The 18,432-nt window shown below is 39.8% G+C and overlaps 2 protein-coding genes and 1 long non-coding RNA gene across 6 annotated transcripts in view; 1 reads left to right on the top strand and 2 right to left on the bottom strand.

Moving 5' to 3' along the window:
- LOC148185654 (uncharacterized) overlaps positions 1-4,720 on the bottom strand; it is a 29,668-nt gene extending 24,948 nt beyond the window's left edge. The window contains exon 1 of the long non-coding RNA XR_015775741.1: positions 4,511-4,720. This is a non-coding gene — a long non-coding RNA (uncharacterized LOC148185654). The remainder of the gene's footprint in view (positions 1-4,510) is intronic.
- LOC121962187 (fatty acid-binding protein, intestinal-like) lies at positions 7-2,760 on the top strand. Its single transcript, XM_042512401.2, has 4 exons — positions 7-165; positions 578-750; positions 1,474-1,581; positions 1,688-2,760. Exons 1-4 carry the CDS (start codon positions 99-101, stop codon positions 1,736-1,738), a joined length of 399 nt encoding a protein of 132 aa, XP_042368335.1. The 5' UTR covers positions 7-98; the 3' UTR covers positions 1,739-2,760.
- Positions 4,721-10,961: 6,241 nt separating the features above from the next.
- LOC121961905 (RNA-binding protein with multiple splicing-like) overlaps positions 10,962-18,432 on the bottom strand; it is a 45,101-nt gene continuing 37,630 nt past the window's right edge. For all 4 annotated transcript variants that reach the window (XM_088073227.1, XM_088073226.1, XM_042512006.2 and 1 more), the window contains 2 exons: positions 13,784-13,903; positions 10,962-13,199 (listed from right to left, as the gene is read on the bottom strand). In XM_088073227.1, the coding sequence (XP_087929353.1) occupies positions 13,867-13,903 (37 nt within the window). In that variant the 3' untranslated portion in view covers positions 10,962-13,199; positions 13,784-13,866. The remainder of the gene's footprint in view (positions 13,200-13,783; positions 13,904-18,432) is intronic.

Genomic DNA, 18,432 nt, shown 5'->3' on the forward strand with positions numbered 1-18,432 from the left:
AGGGAGGGGTGTATATAAACGGAGGCCAACGGGCATTCACAATCCCACGGTCTGCTAGTGCTTCATCACCAGCTGCCTTCAGCCCACAGTCTGCAGCCATGGCGTTCAACGGTACCTGGAAGGTCGACCACAGCGATAACTATGACAAGTTCATGGAGCAAATGGGTGAGTGTGTGTGAGCCGGCGTGTGTATATCACACTGAACGGGTCAGCAATGTCACGCCGCTCTATTTTTCTGCTGTGTTGGCCTTACGATCTAGTTTATGAGAGCAATGTGTGTGACTGTGTCATGTGTTTCCATACAGTTTGACATTGCTGCGTGAGTATAACACAATGCAGTCATAAGTCGGAGGTGTTTACGGCGCTGCATATAATAATAGCAAGAGCTAAATAAAGATCTTTCACTGGACTAATACACAGACTAATACTTTGGAAGCAGACGGTGAAAACTTCATATACAAGCAAAGTGAAGATAAACTGTCCCTTGCAAATTCACTTTTAACAAATAATCTTCATTTAATCCCATAATGGCAACAATCCAGCCGCATGTTTCTACTTTTTGCGTTTCACAATTAAGGTATTAATCTGATGAAGCGCAAGCTGGCGGAGCACGACAACCTGAAGATCACCATCGAGCAGACCGGGGACAAGTTTCACATCAAAGAGTCCAGCACCTTCCGCACCAAAGACATCGACTTCACCCTGGGTGTCCCGTTTGACTACAGCCTGGCCGATGGCACTGAAGTCACAGTGAGTGTCCAAAAGTGGTTCAGCCATTGTTAAACACAGTGACAGATCTGTCTACGGGAAACATACATGTTCGTCTAAGGCCCCACAAAACCCAAAATTAAGGGTGGTGGGAAAAACAGCTACAGCAAAGTATCATAATATTTTTGCGTGGCAATATTGCATCAATACTCGGACGCCAGGTATTGATTTATTCATTGTATATATCATTAATATTGCAAATACAAATCAAACTTTTGGAAGCCTAAAATTAATTCCTTTTTTTCAGAAGACTAGATATAATTTTCTGCACTCTGGGGGGAGTGCTAGGTCCAACACTGCAACAAGAAACAGTATGCTTTAAGGAAAATATGGCCTTTTTTTTTTTTTTAAGATTAATGACTTCATCATAAATGGGAAAAGTGCAAAACAAACCAGACAGCAAGTTCCAGTGAATAAGTACTCCACAATGGATATGTGGTTGCTGTCATGAGGGTTAATTAAATATGGAAAAAAAGATTAAAAAAACAAACAAATGTTACCAATGAAACTGAGACCGGCCATGTGCTGCAAATTAGCTTTTCGCCACAAACACTAAACATTGCACATCTGGTTCTTCTGCATAAATGTACACATATACTGTAATGATACTGCGGTGGCCACTATGTGCCACTGCGATGTCTATATATGTGCACAAATGTGACACAACATAAGAGGAGCATTAAAGAGCTGTATATTTTTAACCAGGGTTCATGGGAGATGGACGGAGACATGCTGAAAGGCAAATTCACCAGGAAAGACAACAACAAGGTCCTGACCACCACTAGAGCTCTGGTGGGAGGAGAGCTCGTACAGGTCAGTGGTTTTAGATGTATTTCATCAATAATATGCAATATGTTAATTTATTTTGTTTCCATAAATATCTCCATAAAGTAACGCAGCTCTTTCTTTAACCCCACAGAGTTATAACTATGAAGGGGTGGATGCTAAGAGGACTTTCAAGAAGCAGTAACCTGAAGTCCGAAGTTCATATTTTATTTTTATATAGATGACACAATATAGATCTGCTGTTGGTTTTTTTCTAACGATAAGACATGGCCAAGTCAAGTGTATTCTACATTAAATACCTCAAAAATGTTGACATTTACAGAGTTTTAAGGGAAGAATAGTTGACCGCACCGTAATTACCGTTGTAAAAAAAAGTCTGGAAAAAGTATTTAAGGGTGACAACTGAAGGGCCGTGTAAGAGGAAAACAGCACAGGCAGCCAATAAGAAGTCTAACGGAGAACGCCGTCACCATGTAAGCCTAATGTGCATAGAAAGAATCTTAACAACCAGTATCCCAGAAATGGCCAAAGCCTCTTGTGGTATCCAGTCATGATGGCTTGTTTTTCTTTGCTCAGATTTGAGATATTTGTCTCCGAGAGTTATAATTCCACCCCGATACCAAAGAGGACAATGGAATTTTGTTTGTGTTTCTCCCTGCATTGAAAAATGCCATTTTAAAAAAAAGTTAACAGTAGCTTATATTTTTTTGGTAACAATGTCCCCGTTACTAGTGATAATCCGGAGAATATGTGGCAGTTTTCAGAGGGACTTCTTCATTGGTACAATGTGGTTCTGATGAACATCTTTATGGATTATCCGAGGTAACTGGTGCATTGTTCCTGGAAATATTTGCCACTGTTGAATTTCTTTTTCATGTCATTTTCAACACTGCGAGCAATGCCAATGGAAATTCTTCCACTTCAGTGGTTTTGGGGTGAAGGCAGAAATCTTAGACGCAAATATCTAAAAATCTGAACAAAAACCAACAATTTACGAACTTACCCTTTAAATTTCTCCAACAGTACAGATTGAGCACATCTCATTTAAATTTGACTTCACTGTGCTGTTAACGGCCTTGAGAAAAAACTTGACTGCACTATCATGAGTAAAAGCAGCACAATAAAGATCCCACATGATAGCCAATTTGCACTAATTGTTTTGTGTATCACATAGTTTGTAACAATAAAGCAAACTTTCATGTGTCACTTGAGTCTAATATCTGTATTATTTATTTATGTATTTTATTTTATTTTAGGTATTGGTAGAGAATGCAAATTGCGCGGAGTAATCAAGCTGCCAAGAATTCATCCTTTTTTAAAAATATTTTCTCCCCTTAACCTCCCACCCCTAAAAAGACGTAACAGAAACAAAGGAAAAAATGGAAAACAGCAAAATCATGGCAAGACTTGTGGGTAACAGTGACACCAAAAGTACCAATACACAACAAACATAAGATGAGAAAATAATGAATAAAAAATCAAATGAGAATGACTACAAAATAGAGCAAGCAGTTGGGAAAAACAACAAAACAATAAAAAAAAATAAAAAGGAGGCTCAGTTATTATAACCAGGCAAGGATGTCAGAGTATTAGTATAATTTAGGAGAGGTCTTCAAGTTTTTTCAAAAGGGAAAATCTTACTTTCTCCAGTCTAATGGACAGTAAGATGTCCTTCAACCACCTATTGTTAGTAGGAGTTTAAATGCTCTTCCATTTATGAAGTATGAGTCGCCTTGCCAACTAGGTGGTAAAGGCAAGCACATGTTGCATGCCTTTAGACAGATCGGGCTGCAGAGGAATTCCAAACAAGGCAACAAGAGCGCTGGTGATAATGACAGTGCTGTACGCAGTGTTAAATGTATTGAAAATTTCAGCCTAGAATGTATTTTGCTTAAGGCAAAACCAAAACATGTGGGTGTGATCAGCTGAGGCTTGTTGGTACCGGTTACATAAGTCTGTAAAATTAGGATAAATCTGAGAAATGGACTCTGTGTATGCCTCGCACACGTGCCATTGGTCATCTGGTAGTACATTTCCCAAGTCTTGCTCCCAAGTGCCCTTAGGGTTCTTTCTTAGGTGTTCAATGGTGATACTAATGATATAATATAAATTTGAGATTTTTTTGGGGGGGGGTGAGAGTCACAGAATCAGTAGGGGGTTTCAGGGGGGATAACTATTTAGGATTTTGGGTCTGTCTAAAATGCCTTGTTTGGAAAAAGCTGAACAAACGGTAATTGGTGTCGTTTTTAAGTTAAATGAATGAATGTGATTAAATGAATAAATTATGAAACTGTTGCTTCAGAAATCTACAAACTTGCATGACGCCTCCAGGCCAGTTTACTGTTATCACATCATCATGATGGAGCTCAAAGATCATGGCGATATAATTTTATGAGCATCATAAAACCTTGTAATTGCTCTCTTGATTAAAAGGGATTCTGTGGAAATATCACAATACTTCAGCATTTCACACTGATCTTTGAAGTCTCTCCAATACATCATGATTGTGGTCTCACATGATGACAGTGGGGTCTTGTGTTGTCATGTGTTGGCCTTTAAGCGATATCCTCAGCAGCCAGACAAAAAAAACACTCTCTGGAAATTATTTCTCACATGATGGGGTTGTAAAAATAAAACGCTCATGAAGTAAATGTATTTAATTTGCAATGATAAGAGGATATGCACTGAGCCTCTCTGACCACAAGGGGGCAACATGTACCTACTCTTACTTTAAAGTTAAACTAGATACTTCAGCATAGTTTGAAAGCTGTAAATATAATTTAAATGTTTTTCTATGACATCTTTGGATTAGTACCGAGAAGTTTTAGGACAAAAAATATACATAAAGATGCAGCTTGGAGTAATAACTGTTCAAATGGGTCCTGACTGTGTGCCCCTCGACGGTTTTGCCAGGTGTTTAGCTAATTAACATCCAGTTTCATCCAGTTTTTCTTACCTTTCTCAAGTCGTCTAGGCCACTTCTTGCGATATTTATATTAAAAAAAAAACGCTAACTGTCTTTAAAACTTCAAATAAAAAACAGCAGAGTTTCGCAGTAGATGTAAAAATCAGTTTCTTTTCCTCGCCGCAGGCCTCCAAATTTACCCGCCTTCTTCTTCTTCTCTTGATTATTGGCAGCTCGCAAACAGCTTTAAGGTGCACAGCCACCTGCCTGAAGGCCTCACTTCCTTTTCGATAAGTGTTCAGTTTCCTGTCGAATAACCTGAACAGCAGGGGGCGACAGTGCATAAATGAAACTAAATTTAAAAAAACAAAATTGGCTTTAACATCTAGATATGAGGAGTTCATCTATGGGCAAATCCCCCCTAACTGTGTATTACAGTAGAGTTAGGCATTTGTATGGAAGCCCATTCCTGCCAGGAAGAGAGGGGAAAAAAATCTAAGTTATATAAAGAGATACTGAGCTTTACAATTTTTTTTCATTCCAAACAGCAAAAATGTTTGATTTTATTCACTAAATAAAAAGTCAAAAACTTACACAAAACACCTCATACAATGTTAGTAAGTTTTCACAGAATATATGAACAGATAGAGCTTTTTAATTCCAAGGTGATGCCATGATACATCTTTTTTTTCTTTTTTTATTACTAAGACACATTTATGAGAGTAAAAAGTCAACATTTTTTTATTCAACATGAACATTTTTTTCATCATAACTAACTTTTCATCTTTTTTTTTCTTTTCTAGCTGAAATAAGCCTCCACACATAAAAGTTGACATCTACACAGCAGTGTATTTAGAATATTATCCATTATACCCCATGATTGCTATATTTTTAGGCATCATTCATCCTGAGTCTTTGCAAAGTCAGCCAGGTGGAAGCAACACAACTTTTTTTTTTCAGTGTACCAAGTCTGGGCCAACGCTGGGCCATGTCATTTTAAATAATGGCCCAGTGATGGTAGAATTGAGCAAAATAGTGTCCATAGCCCAACTCCAGCTATGGACACTATTTTGCTCAGTTCTGGGACGTCATCATCCAGAGTGGTGCAGAATTTGCTTAAAGTTAATGATCTAGTAGAAATCATCTTGTTAACTGTTATGATCATATTATCACAATATGATTTAGGTATAAGATGATAAATAACAGAATTTAATCACTTTACTGTGTATGTTTTTTTGCCTTATTCATAAAAGGTGTTGCAAAATTTAAAATAAATCAGAGAATCTCATTTAAGCTCAATTAATAACTAATAAACTTAGTAAAGGTGAAATCATCCCTACAGACACCCGTCCAAACATGGACAGTCTGAGATGACATGTAGCATCAATCGATCGCCACCCCCCCACTGAGCTCTGAGTGGCAACCTCTTTCATGGAGGTATAAACCCACCGCGCACAGGGCTAATCTGGCAGAGGCGGGGCTGCTTTGAACACCGGTTTGCCCCTGAATCCACCATGGGGAGTGCAGTCCGTTGGGACTGCTCAGATGTTGCGAGGCTCCAGGGCTGCAGATTTTAGTGTCAGGAAAATGGATTGGTGGGCCTCCTTTCTTTGTGTTTGGATCTGCAGTCCAAAGAGAATTTTGTCCTTTTTATTTTTGAACTAGCAGTATTTTCAATAAGATTGTGTCCAGTATTACATTTAGCACCAGATGTGTTTTGGCATACACCCATTTTGCATAATCCACTTACATAAAGAACATTTACTGTGTAATAGTGAAAGTCAGGGAGTACATTTTGAGCATAATGAACATATTTGCTGACAAGTTCTTACTTTTTCTTTCATTGCCCGCACATCTAAACATACATTTTCTAAACTAGGTTTCACAAAAGTGTCGACAAAATTCATATGGACAAGAGCATGTATTCAGGCAGAAATTTGACCTACTATGAAATAAGTATTTTTTATTTCATTCAACATGTATTCCACTACATGTACTACCACTTCTACATTTATTTGACTTATATTTCAGATCAGGATTTTCCACGCAAAACATATAATCTGTTTATAAGAAACTGACACCTTATCATCTATGTAAGTACCAAACTGTATATGAATGATAAACGCTTTTGGCCACAATAATTGTGTTGTGAAAATCTCAAATCATGCAAGTCCATCTATAAGTACTTAACTAGTCAAGTATAGGTGGAGTATTGTAATACTTCTTCTCCCATAAATTTGCATTTCGTAGGATAGCAAAGGCATGACGCACCTTACTCTGCCTTATTCTGTCCATGATTATCTTACCCTTACCCTAACCATTCTTGCTCCTCTTGGATAAAGTTAGTGATCAAATAGCTTTATGATTATGATAGTTTAAACACATTAACAATATACTACAGTTAAAATGTTTTCATTGCAGGGCAACTACTTGGAATAAAGTATTATACATGGTTGTATTGTTACTTTTACCAAAGTAAAGGATCTGAATACTTCTTCCAGCACTGATTTTAGGAGTAGTGTCTTGTACTGTTTATAAATACTGTAATGTCTTTCAATAACCATTGGGTAGCGCTGTGGAGCTCTTTATATTCTGAGAGAAAGGGCCTTGATGGTTCTATGATGTCATCCTCAGTCAAGTTATCATATGACACACACACACACACACACATACACACACACACACACCTAATTATTGGATCCCAACTCAAATTATTAAAATAATATCTCTATGAACTTCACTGGAATCAAAGAGTTGACTGAAGCAACATGAAATCAGTGAGAAACAGGAAAGCAGTGGGAGAGTTAGCCTTCGGTGTTTTGATTGCTGTGAGACTGAGGGAACAGGGGCCCACCCAAGGGAGATGGAAGCTGTGGATGAGAGAGGAGGAGGAGGAGGAGGAGGAGGAAGAAAAAATAGTGAGAGGTGGACAGAGAAAAGAGTAAGAGTGAGAACGAGAGGAGCGCAGAGAGGACAGTGCAGGAAGAAAACACTCCTCGCCCTCCCCCTCCTCTTGTCTCCCCCTGCTGTGAAATCAAATTCACTGACTCACTCTGAAGTCGTCAGCTTATCTGAAAGAGTAACGATCACAAAAGACACCAACAGTGCGGCGGGGAGTGTCAGGGCTTTTGGTTGGGCAATCTTTCCAAGAAGACACAACCCCCTTTTGGCCGATCACTGCTTAGACAATGACTGTGCAGACCTTTGTGGAGACATATGCAGGCTGCTGAATGATGAGTCACCCGTTAGTCAGTGCTGGATACTGCATCTGAGCTCTTTCAGATGCCTTGAGAGTTTGAAATAATTTAGGATTCATGCCACTGCACATGCTCAGATGTGGTTTTTAGCAGCCGTGTGAATTTGGAAGTGTTATTATGATTGCAAGTATGATGATGATGGTTTGAAAATTATACATCAAGTTTTAAGTGGAAATAGATGTGTTTTCTGCTGTAGCTTATCATTGTGAAGTAAAGACACCATCAGCTTTTAGATTAGTTCCCTATAAGCCTTGTCTTCACTTTGTAATTCTATTTGCATCCAGGTACGATCTCCCAGGAAAATGTAGGCTCGATTTACGGCACAAGGAAAGTGCATCAACCAAAACAGGATGTTTTTTTGTTTTCCCCCATAGCTATCGGTAGCCAGTTACCAAAGAGTACTAGTATCAGTGAAAGTTATTTGCAGTTACTGTCCTAGGTAGCGAAAATGGAGTCTGCTCAGGCGCTCATTTTAGCCCTCTTGGGTGTGCTCAGCCTTAAAGAACTTTTTGGGTACACTCAGATGGATGACACCCAATATATATAAGAATGTTTTCATATGGAAAGAATTTGTCAATGCTTTTTTTTAAATATAAAGCACCCTTTTAATAATTGCAGAACTGTAATTTCCACCCATACCTTTCTTTTTCTTTTATTTATTTAGTCTTTTTGGCCTTTATTGGACAGGACAGCCAAGCGTGAAAGGGAGACAGAGAGAGAGAGTGGGGATCGTATCTTTATGCCCACATGTAACATGTTACACCCCAACAATTTACCGCCATGACCTCCCCTCTTCTAAACCTCGTTGTTAACCTCCAGAATAATGTGGTACCTACAATCATACTCTCCCCAAAATGAACTGTAGTCATTTTGGTGATCATCTGACTTTTCATCTCTCCAGTTCAAAATTTTAGCTTGTTCCACTTAGTTTTTTTCACCAAATACCTGCAAAATGGTATTTAGCACAATGCTAGCATGCTATACCACTAAATTAAGGTGGTTAACATAGCAAACATTATCTGTGCTAAGAATTAGCATATTAGCATTGTCATTGTGAGTGAGCATTTTAGCATACTAACATTAGCATTCTAAAATCTATCATCGGCTGAACTTTTGACAACTCCTAAAAATGTGACATAAAATTGTGACAATGGGTCACAAGTATTGCTTCATTTCAGCGTGTCACAGGACACAGTATTACAGCACACCATGTCTCTGTTAAAGGAAGCAGTGGTCAATGTTTTACTGCAGTGTGCCAAGCAACACTGTTGATAGGGAAATTTAAACAAAACACACTGTGATGCCCAAGTAACGTATGATTCCAAAGCAGCAAAGATTTTTAATTTAAGTGTAGTTTCGTGTAGTTCAGTGTCAAGTAAATATAGACACATTTTAGTAAAGACGTTTGTCTGTCATGCTGAGAGAGGATGAGTAAAAGGAGACAGAAACACCTCTTTAATGGACTTGTCACAGGGAGTAACACCATTACAAAGTGTTGCCAGTTTGGGCGTATACATGCATGCACGCAGATGAATACGTCCCCTTGCCTGCACGCATGCACACACAGGCACTTTTATCCCCCACTTTACTCCACTCTGACACCCTGCGTGTAACCCCTCCAGGCGTGGACGAGCGTGTGCCACCTGGTGTGACTGAGCAGACAGAGGAGAGCGGAGACAGCGAAGAGAGAAACTAAATTGGCTGTGGCCTCTGTCTCAGGAGCAGCCGGCCCCTGGGTTAGGTGCTATTCTTATAGAGGGCAGTGAGAGGTCTCCAGCTCCCCTGATACACAAACCACTTTATAGGATCCCACATCATGTTTTGACGGCCTCCTGGGATTGTGGGGGAGGTGTTATCCAGTGACAAGTGTGAAAGTAAGGAAGAGGATATTGAGCTTTTACACAGGTGGATTTCTTTATGGGTAAAAAAGCAACTTCTAAGCTTAGTCAAAGTCTAGTTTTAATCGTCTTCATACATGAAGCACTAAAACTAACGAAACTAGTTGGTAGAACAAGAGAGGAAAGTTTTTTCCCTCCATCACTATAATCAGTTTATAAAATTGATTACATCCTTCCAATTAAAATTCTATTTGGCGATCGACACACTCCTTTCAATCGCTCCACTAATGTTACGCACACTTAAGTAATAGGAGGTAAACCTTTTGAAACCTGAGCGAAATTTAGCAAGCAGCGTCACAAGAAATAGCCCACAAATAAGCAGAAATCAATAAGAATTCACAAGAAAATTAAACAGAAAATAATGACAAAAATTAAAGTTAAAAATAAAAACAAAAAAAGTGCTAAAACATATTTCTATTTCTTTTTGTGTAACGCAATTTTGAATATATCAATAAGAGATTTATTAATATACCAAATCTACATGTAGCAGAGTATATAAAGAAAACACTAGCAGTCCCTGAAGCAGATGACCATGTTAAGAAATCTGTTCGGAGTTGACGTCAGCTTTACTCTATTTTGGGTTTTCATGTAACATTAGATTTGATGATATAATCATGTAATCTTTTTATGTTATCTGATTATTTTTAATGCTGTTTGTAAGTTTGGGGCTCCACACTGCAAAATTAGCTGCAGACGTGCACAGCCAAAACTATGGTCTCTTTCAGGCATAGGCTACCCCTGGCCGAAATAACAAGCACATTTGTAAACTACTGGACCTATCAGCCTAATATTTTGTGTGCACTTTTGTGACTGTATACTCACAGAGGACCTCTTGTAGTTGCAGTGATTCATGCTTGAAAAAAAAAAAAGGTTTTATTGACTGTTTGATACCCTCGTTGACCTCACTCCTTTTGACTGGCCTGTAGAATTTCTGCAAAATAGCCATATCAAGTCTGTTGCAGGCCACATTTTCATTCAGTCATGGCTCAGAAAGTGACATCTAAAGAAAAGTTTTTTTCTCATTTTAACCGAGAGCATCTGCATATTAATTCCATACTTGATATGTTATGCTCCACTACAGTTAGGCACGATACTAAATAAATAAATCCCCTTTCCCCTTTCTTCGCCGCCATCTTGACAGTAACTGAGCTGAGAGGAACAGCTCCACTGGCTGCAGCTCTTCGTGCACAAGCTTAAATTTTGTTCTGTTCTCCGCACAGCATAACATCACCTTTTTGCCAAAGTGCACTTCTCTTTTTTTAATTCATGAACTTTAAGCACGCATCATGAGGCACTATCACAATAACTTTGAGAATAATGAAAAAAATGTTGTCATGACAGCAGGGATGACGTCAATCTTTAATGGCGGACGGCCTGAAATGTCTTCATTTAACATTTTCATAAAAACTCATTTTGATCACCTTTTTTTTTTGGTTTCAAACAAACAAACCTCTGCAATTCACTGAAATACAGTTTCTCCTTACAGCGGCTGAAGTACATAAATATCAACAGTACTGTATGCATTAAGAAAAAGAAAAGAAGAACACACACATGCCGTGAACATGCACAGAACACACAGGTACGCACATGGTATACTGAAACGAGAAAGGAATAGTTCTCATTGACAAAGAGGGAAGGGGGGGATCATCATATTCATTTCCAGAAACTTCTGTACCGTACTGCTGGCAACACACAAAAAGATCCATTCGTTCAAAGTTTTTCTCTGGATTTCACAGTGAATTATGCAGGTAAAACAGTTTTCATATATCAGATACAAACACAAAAAAAAGAAGCTCTAGAAAATTACCAAATGAATATACAATTAAACTTACAATAATACTTACAATGAATTATATGATGGGCATCTTCTATGAACTTTAAAAACATAATACCCATAAAAACACACACACACACGCACACACACCTTATAAATACTTGTTCTAATAAATTTGGTGCCACACTTGGCTTTAAAAAATGTCTGTAAAAGCAAAAACTGCTCCAGAAAATCAGTCGGCATTATGTGCATATTATTATTATTCATTACAAACACTGACTATATGACTCAAGCACTCCGATATGATTGTACACACCTGGGCTAAACATTACAGGGAGGATTGTTTTTCTTGCAGTATTTCACTTTTCTGATCGTCTCATCACTGAAATGTGACTCGGCCCCGTCAACAAAGTACAAGAACCGCTGTTTTGTTTTTGTGAGAATGCGACATGAATGAGGATTTTGGCGTCAAAAATGTCACAGAAATATGATCACTCGATGATATGTCAAACGGCAAAGACGTTATTGCAGGCCCAGAATACACAAAGATTACAAAAGATTTTCTTTTTAAACACTCCAATCATCACTATGTAAATTACAAAAGCAGGTTGAATCAAGTTGGCTCCCTAAAAATAGACAAAAGAGACAAATTGCTTTAAGTGAATATCCTTTCAGATGCAGAGTGGCTCTTTGGAGTGACACCAAAAGAGACATGCAGCAAAAATAATGTCATACTTCATAAGAAATCAGACTGAGGACTACAAAGCAGTCAAAAATGGAATAATTCCACTAGCCTAGATAGCTCTCCAGTGTAAAAAATAAAATGCTTTGGTCTTTTGTTTCTGTATACTGCGCTGCTGTCCTCCTGCTACACAATGAAGGAGCACATTATTATAGCAGGGCTCAGTTTGCCATGTGGTGCAGCCTTTGGGGTCACTTTACCTTCACCAGTGACGCCTTATCCTGTCAGTGCGTCTTTTAACACATCTGATTACCTCAAACTGCAAAATTATGAGCTTGATCAGGTGTGTTTCCCTCACTCGGAGTCTACGCTGACTGTTCAGCACATCAGACAAAGGACTTGACACATGAGCAAACTTATATCCACACAGCATGTAGAAAAGACGCCAGCAAACCCACAGGACTGCTTTGGTATAGCAGGGCGACTCACCATTTCATAATGGCACCAAACAGGGAGGGCAAAAAAAAAAAAAGTATGAAAGTTCCTCACACACTTTAGCACAACATGAACCAATCAAACATTTCAAATCTTGATTACAAAAATACTTTTTTGTATTTCTTTAAAATATCTAAAAATGTACAGCATTGTTTTTTTTTCTTCTTTTTTTTGCAAAGTCATGCTTCAACATGTATTTAATAATCATAATAACATTAATATGAATGATATACAGAATAGTAATAATTATAGTCATATAATAACATTACCCGGCAGCGCTTTAGCCACACTTCTGTTCGTCCGGCCTTGCAAAGCGGCTGCATAAAATGTGTTTGCACTCCTTTGACGGGCGGTCGTTTTTACACTTGCATATACAGAATGCACAGCAAGAGAGAACGTTTGACAGGCGATGCAGTCAACTGGTAAACAAAGGGTGTGTGCGCCTTTGTTGTGCACGCCTGGTACCTTTCACGGAGGTGTCAGAGGAGATGTAGCTATAGCGCTGCCGGTAAATCTCGAGTATGTAACAGTATAAAAAGAGTTGGAAGGACTTTGGGGAGGGTGGAGGGGGGGTCTCGATGTGTGATGGAGGCTGGGGTCTAGTATGTCCTGAGGCCCATGAGGCTGCTGATGCCTGAGAGAGAGAGACACACAGAGACAAAAAAAGGGGGTGAGGTTGCCATGGTCACCGCACACGAACCTTGTACACTAATGAAAACACAGGGGGATCGTGTGGAAATGTTGCATGACACAAACACATTCACACACCCAGATGAATCACACACACTAAAGGTACTTTCTTGTTGGAATGCACACAAACATACACACAAAATATGTTTCTTGTTTTCTCCTCAATTTATCACGCTTGCCGTCCTGATGCCAAGACCACACACACTTTCATCCCGCAAATATCCAGCACTGCGATCCTGGGTTTGTTTTCAAAACACTTTGTATTGAGCAAAACCTGAAACGTACACAGATGAAAGTTGACACGCTGTCAATATGGCTCGGTGCTGCTGCGTTCATTCCAGAAGATGTCTTTGGCAGTGCATTACCCCCCCCCAAAATAATAAAAAAAAATAGCTTTCACAGCTTCTTCCACAAATCTACACTTCCGAATCAGACACTGCGCCGGGAGGGAGAGGCGAGGTGAGATTTACACCTTTTGTCCTCGCCTGTTGGGATCAATGGTCATGAAGTCCGAGCCGTAAAACTCACCGACGGTACGCTGCTCCGTGAGCCGGAGTCAGGTCAGTCCTCCTGGTTTCTAATTGGACACGAGAGGCAATCAGCAACGCCCGTCACAGCCGGCCACGGCCACCATCACACATCAGGAACCTGAGGACACAACGGAGGCAGAGTGAACACGCTGCAGCAGCATCCTGACTGCTGCTGGAGGGGGTTTGTTCAGGTTGTTTTAGGTTGAATTATGGCAATATGAGCATTTCTGCTATTGCATGCAGTCACTGTAAATTCAAGATTTCCAAGCTGAGTTTAGCTTTAAAGGGATACTCCACCAATATTAGAGGCTGAAGATTTTTCAGGATTCCTGCAGGAGTCAATTTCACCATTATCATATGATGGGAACGGGACAAAAAAAAGTCAACAGGAGCAGGCGGGATGGAGATCACAATAACAATATTAAGCTAGCAATAGAGAACCCCAGTGATGAGTCCTAAAACCTGGTAATTCATTAGCATTTCAGCCTCTGCTGCCCACTCATCTCTAAGTTCCTGGCCAATTTTGGCTTTAAAATAAAATATTGGAATCAGCCAACATGCTGATATGACAAACTGATATTTCTTTCTTTCTTTTTTTGTTTTTATTGACAGAGTGTACGTGTTGAAAAATCATCCGTAATTGAAGTATTTTTCTTATTTTGCATATTATATAAATATTACATACATTGGATTTTATGTCTCCATCTTCTGGTGGGCCATCACAATAAAAATATGCATAACTTAATGTTAATTCCACTACAGAAGAGACTTGATGATCACTAACATTAGGTGGCCGAAAAGTGTCAATATTGGCATCAGTTATCTGCCAAATGAGTTGTTATATATATCGGCATATCGCATATGTCGTGCATGTGTAGATCCTACATTTCCCATTATGCAACTCTTTAGAAGCTCTCTGTACGGTAAACGCACACACTTTTTAAATTGCACTTTCCTGTAAAAGTGTGTAGTCTCCAAGCCCGTATCAAGACAACTCGAGTCATGTCTCTAAAGTAATATTCTCAGGCTCTACAAAGCTCCTCCAGAGTCACAGAAGACATTATACAACTGTTTACTCAGAACATGCTTCAACCTGCAAACTGATTACGACGTGTAAAATCAGCCCCATTGAAAAGACAGTTTTGCTTTCTTTCGCAAAATCTTTCAAGCTCAAAATCCAGCTGTGACAAACAGGATGTCAGCTGACAACAGTCTTAAATACTCATGTTGAACTTGTGCCTAACAACCATATCTCCCATGATCCCACAGCTCCACTACCCGCCCCACCAGCAGAGCGAAGAGAAAGGTCATCCCTCGGACCCCTCACCCACCCCCAGATGTATCACCAAAAATAGACATCTCTTGGAGACCGTGGTAACTCGGGGTCGGGGAGGGAGGGGACTCTTTGGAACAATAAACAATTAGAAAACCAAACATGACCTTAAGAGAAGGAAAGAGAGAGACTGACTGTTTCAGGCAAAGAAGAGTTGGGAAGTGTTCCCCGCTCTGAGAACAGTGCGTTTTTGGAAGGGGCACGGCTGGCCTAGCTAATGCCCTGTTGCGCGTTCAATCAAGGGTGAGGGAATCGATGTGTTATACAGCCGCTCCGCTAAGCTGATGCGACGCATACTTCCAGACCAGCCTATTTGTTCTGGCTGAGACACCAAGGTTAAAGATTGGGTTGATCATTGAACATGTCTGTGCGGATTAGGGAAAGGTTTAGTGATTCGCGGGCTTAATGTGTTACATCCAATAACTCGACCCAGGCGCATAATGTGAGATAGGTAAACAAGCAGTGTTTGAGAATGTGGGAGGCGACTTGGGTTCTCATGACTGTGTGCACTGTTTCCTTTTTTTCCAGCTAGGCTTCATGTGGCAAATGTTCCCGTGAGTGTTATCAGTGCTGCAAATGAAGAGAAAGGAGAACATTTGAAGAGTGCTGTGGCCTTGCTCTACACCGTCTATAATCTGTTAAAAGACCACAAACTAGTTAAACCCACTGTCTTCAAGTCACCTACAGCACAGTGAACCATTCTGCAAACAACCCTGCTGTGTTTTAGAAAGCTGAATGAATCATTGCTGCCATTCTGGCATCACTGGTTTCTATTCATTTTTCCATGATGTCTGACAACTTGCACACTTCTATGTTGAGTGATTCACTTCAGTATACAACAAATCTGTGTAAATTATTGTCAAATTGTAGCTCAATTAGTACATTTGCATGGCTGATATCTAATTTCAGCTTACCACATATATATATTGGATCAATGTATATGTTGATTGATGAGAAACAAGAAAATCTACAAAACAATCAAACATATATATTTTATGCCAGTAAGAAAGTATTTCTATTATGAAGTTTGTAAAAAAACAACATTTTTTGTATTTTAACCCAGTGTATATCTTGGATGTTACTGATAATTTTGAGATTTTACAAAGCAAAGTCAGAGACATCTTAACATTTCTAAAACCTTTAAGTATTTTTTTCAATACCAACTAAGGCCTTACTTTTAGATGAATGAATTTGGTGTTTTAAGACTTTTCCGAAACATTGGCTGTGTCTGTGCCTTAGGAAGAAAACACTGAAAAACTGCATCACCCATATACAAAACTTGTATGTGAAAATGTTAAGTATACTTAATTTCTAATTCAGGAGCCAAAACTTGCACAAACACTTGTATGGTTCTTGAAGATTTCTACCTGTGCAGCACGGCCATGAAAAAGAGCCCCGTCTGAAGCCCCTTTAATCCAGAGAAAAGCCTTTAGGCCCTGGCTGTGTTTCTCACATACCAGCGATAGCTGCTGGAGCTGGGTGGTGATGAATGCAGCTGCTGACATGTATCTAGCTCCTGAGACCCGGTGCAGGGACGAGGCCACAGTGAAACTTTACTGTATATGTGTGTGTGCGTGTGTGTGTCAGTAGGGGGTAAAGAAATAGAGTCCCACTTCCTTATTAGAAGGGGCCCCAGCTGGCCCTCAGCTCTCCAGTGGGAGTTAGTCCAGCGTTGCACAGGAACCATTGGTTTTGTCGGGCTATTGGCCAAAAAGCTCCTCAGGGCAGGAAGCCAGACAACACACACACACATTAGTCTCTCTCAGGTTCACACACAAGCATGCACGATACACACACACTCAACTCCCCCACCATGTCTTGTCAGATGGAAAATCCGGATTACCTTTCCCTCCAGTTCACTAGGCATTAATGTCCACTATTAGGTTGTCTTTGGATCCAGCTCTGTGCCAGAGCATGAATGTCAAATATAATTCTGCTTCACAAACACTCAGATGAATGACCAGCCTAAGCCTCCAGGGGTATTACAATAACAATAACTTATAATGTAATGTGTTTTTAAAGAGCCCACAGCGGGTAGCTACCTGTTTCAACTTGCATGAAGTGAAACTGCTGTAAGTAAACTTTTCAACATGGCACCTCCTCTGACAGGCAGGATGCCAGGTGATTAGGACAACTCATTACCAGCGATGACTAAAGACCCCTGAACACTTCCTCACGTTCAGCTGTTCACACACACACTCAAGTCTCCCACGGTTAGACTTCCGAAAGCGATCCACATACTCTCACTGTGAGCGTTCTGTCAGATGCCGAGACAACCGCTGACTGACCACAAGCCCCTCAGGACTGCGGAGCTGTAAGCTTCTTTGAATTCCCATTGTGAAGCTGCTGCTGTCACCAGACGCCTTCAGCGTGAGCAACACCAGCGCTGCCGCTTTTTCAATGCACACGACCAACCAGCGGCAGACGGATTGAACAATAGTGGTGCAACACAGACAGCCTCTCTCTGTAACCTCAGCTGAAGTTTATTTGTGTTGTCTTGCAACTAAAATTGTTTTCAAAAGTATTTCACAAGCGCTGTGCTAAGCGAACTGCATTGCACCAATAACTAACACCCTCGTCACAGCCCACTTCAAGACATCAAGTCATTATGTTTCCCACTTGTCTCCATTAAATGGACAAAGAAGGGCAAAAAAACACAAGCGGTTTGTTTGCAAAGCTGCAGAGTGTCAGGGACAAACAAAGCAGCAAGGCTAACTCAACACCTAGTATGTTTTCATGCACAGATAAGTTGAGTCTGACTTGCTGATGTTGTTCGTTTCTTCCTGATTTCGGATCATATTCCTGCTGGAACATGTAAGATTGTGACTAGAAGCTTTTATTGGTGATTTTCTTTTTCATTTTTTTTATGGTCGAAAGTGCCATTACACTCCATTACAGTCATTCCCACTGCTGCAATAACAGTGCAGAGACACAGATATGAGAGACCTGTAAATGCTAGCCAATCAAAGCAGACTGAGACAGGCGCTAAAACTGAGTGTCTCAGACAGAGTCGAAAACAGACAGAATGAAGAAAACAAAATGTTTTTTGACCATTAAGCATGTAAACATGTTCTAGTGGAAACCAAAAATACAAAGTATGACCCTGAAAATGAACAAAATAGGCTCCCTTTAAAGATAACATCTAAAACACTCAGACAAGACAACAACAGCAACACTTCTTCCCAAAAACAGCGTCCATGCTATTCTGGATAATTCTGACGTTCCTGTGGATAATTCTGTAAATTTTCCCAGGGGCAACTTCTTAAGAAGAAGTTATTTCAGAGATAACAGTTCACAGTAATGTCTGTGGTTTT

The sequence above is a fragment of the Plectropomus leopardus genome, chromosome 23 (assembly GCF_026936395.1).
Source record: "Plectropomus leopardus strain MGB_pleo_1.0 chromosome 23, ASM2693639v1, whole genome shotgun sequence".
NCBI classification, from domain to species: Eukaryota; Metazoa; Chordata; class Actinopteri; order Perciformes; family Serranidae; genus Plectropomus; species Plectropomus leopardus.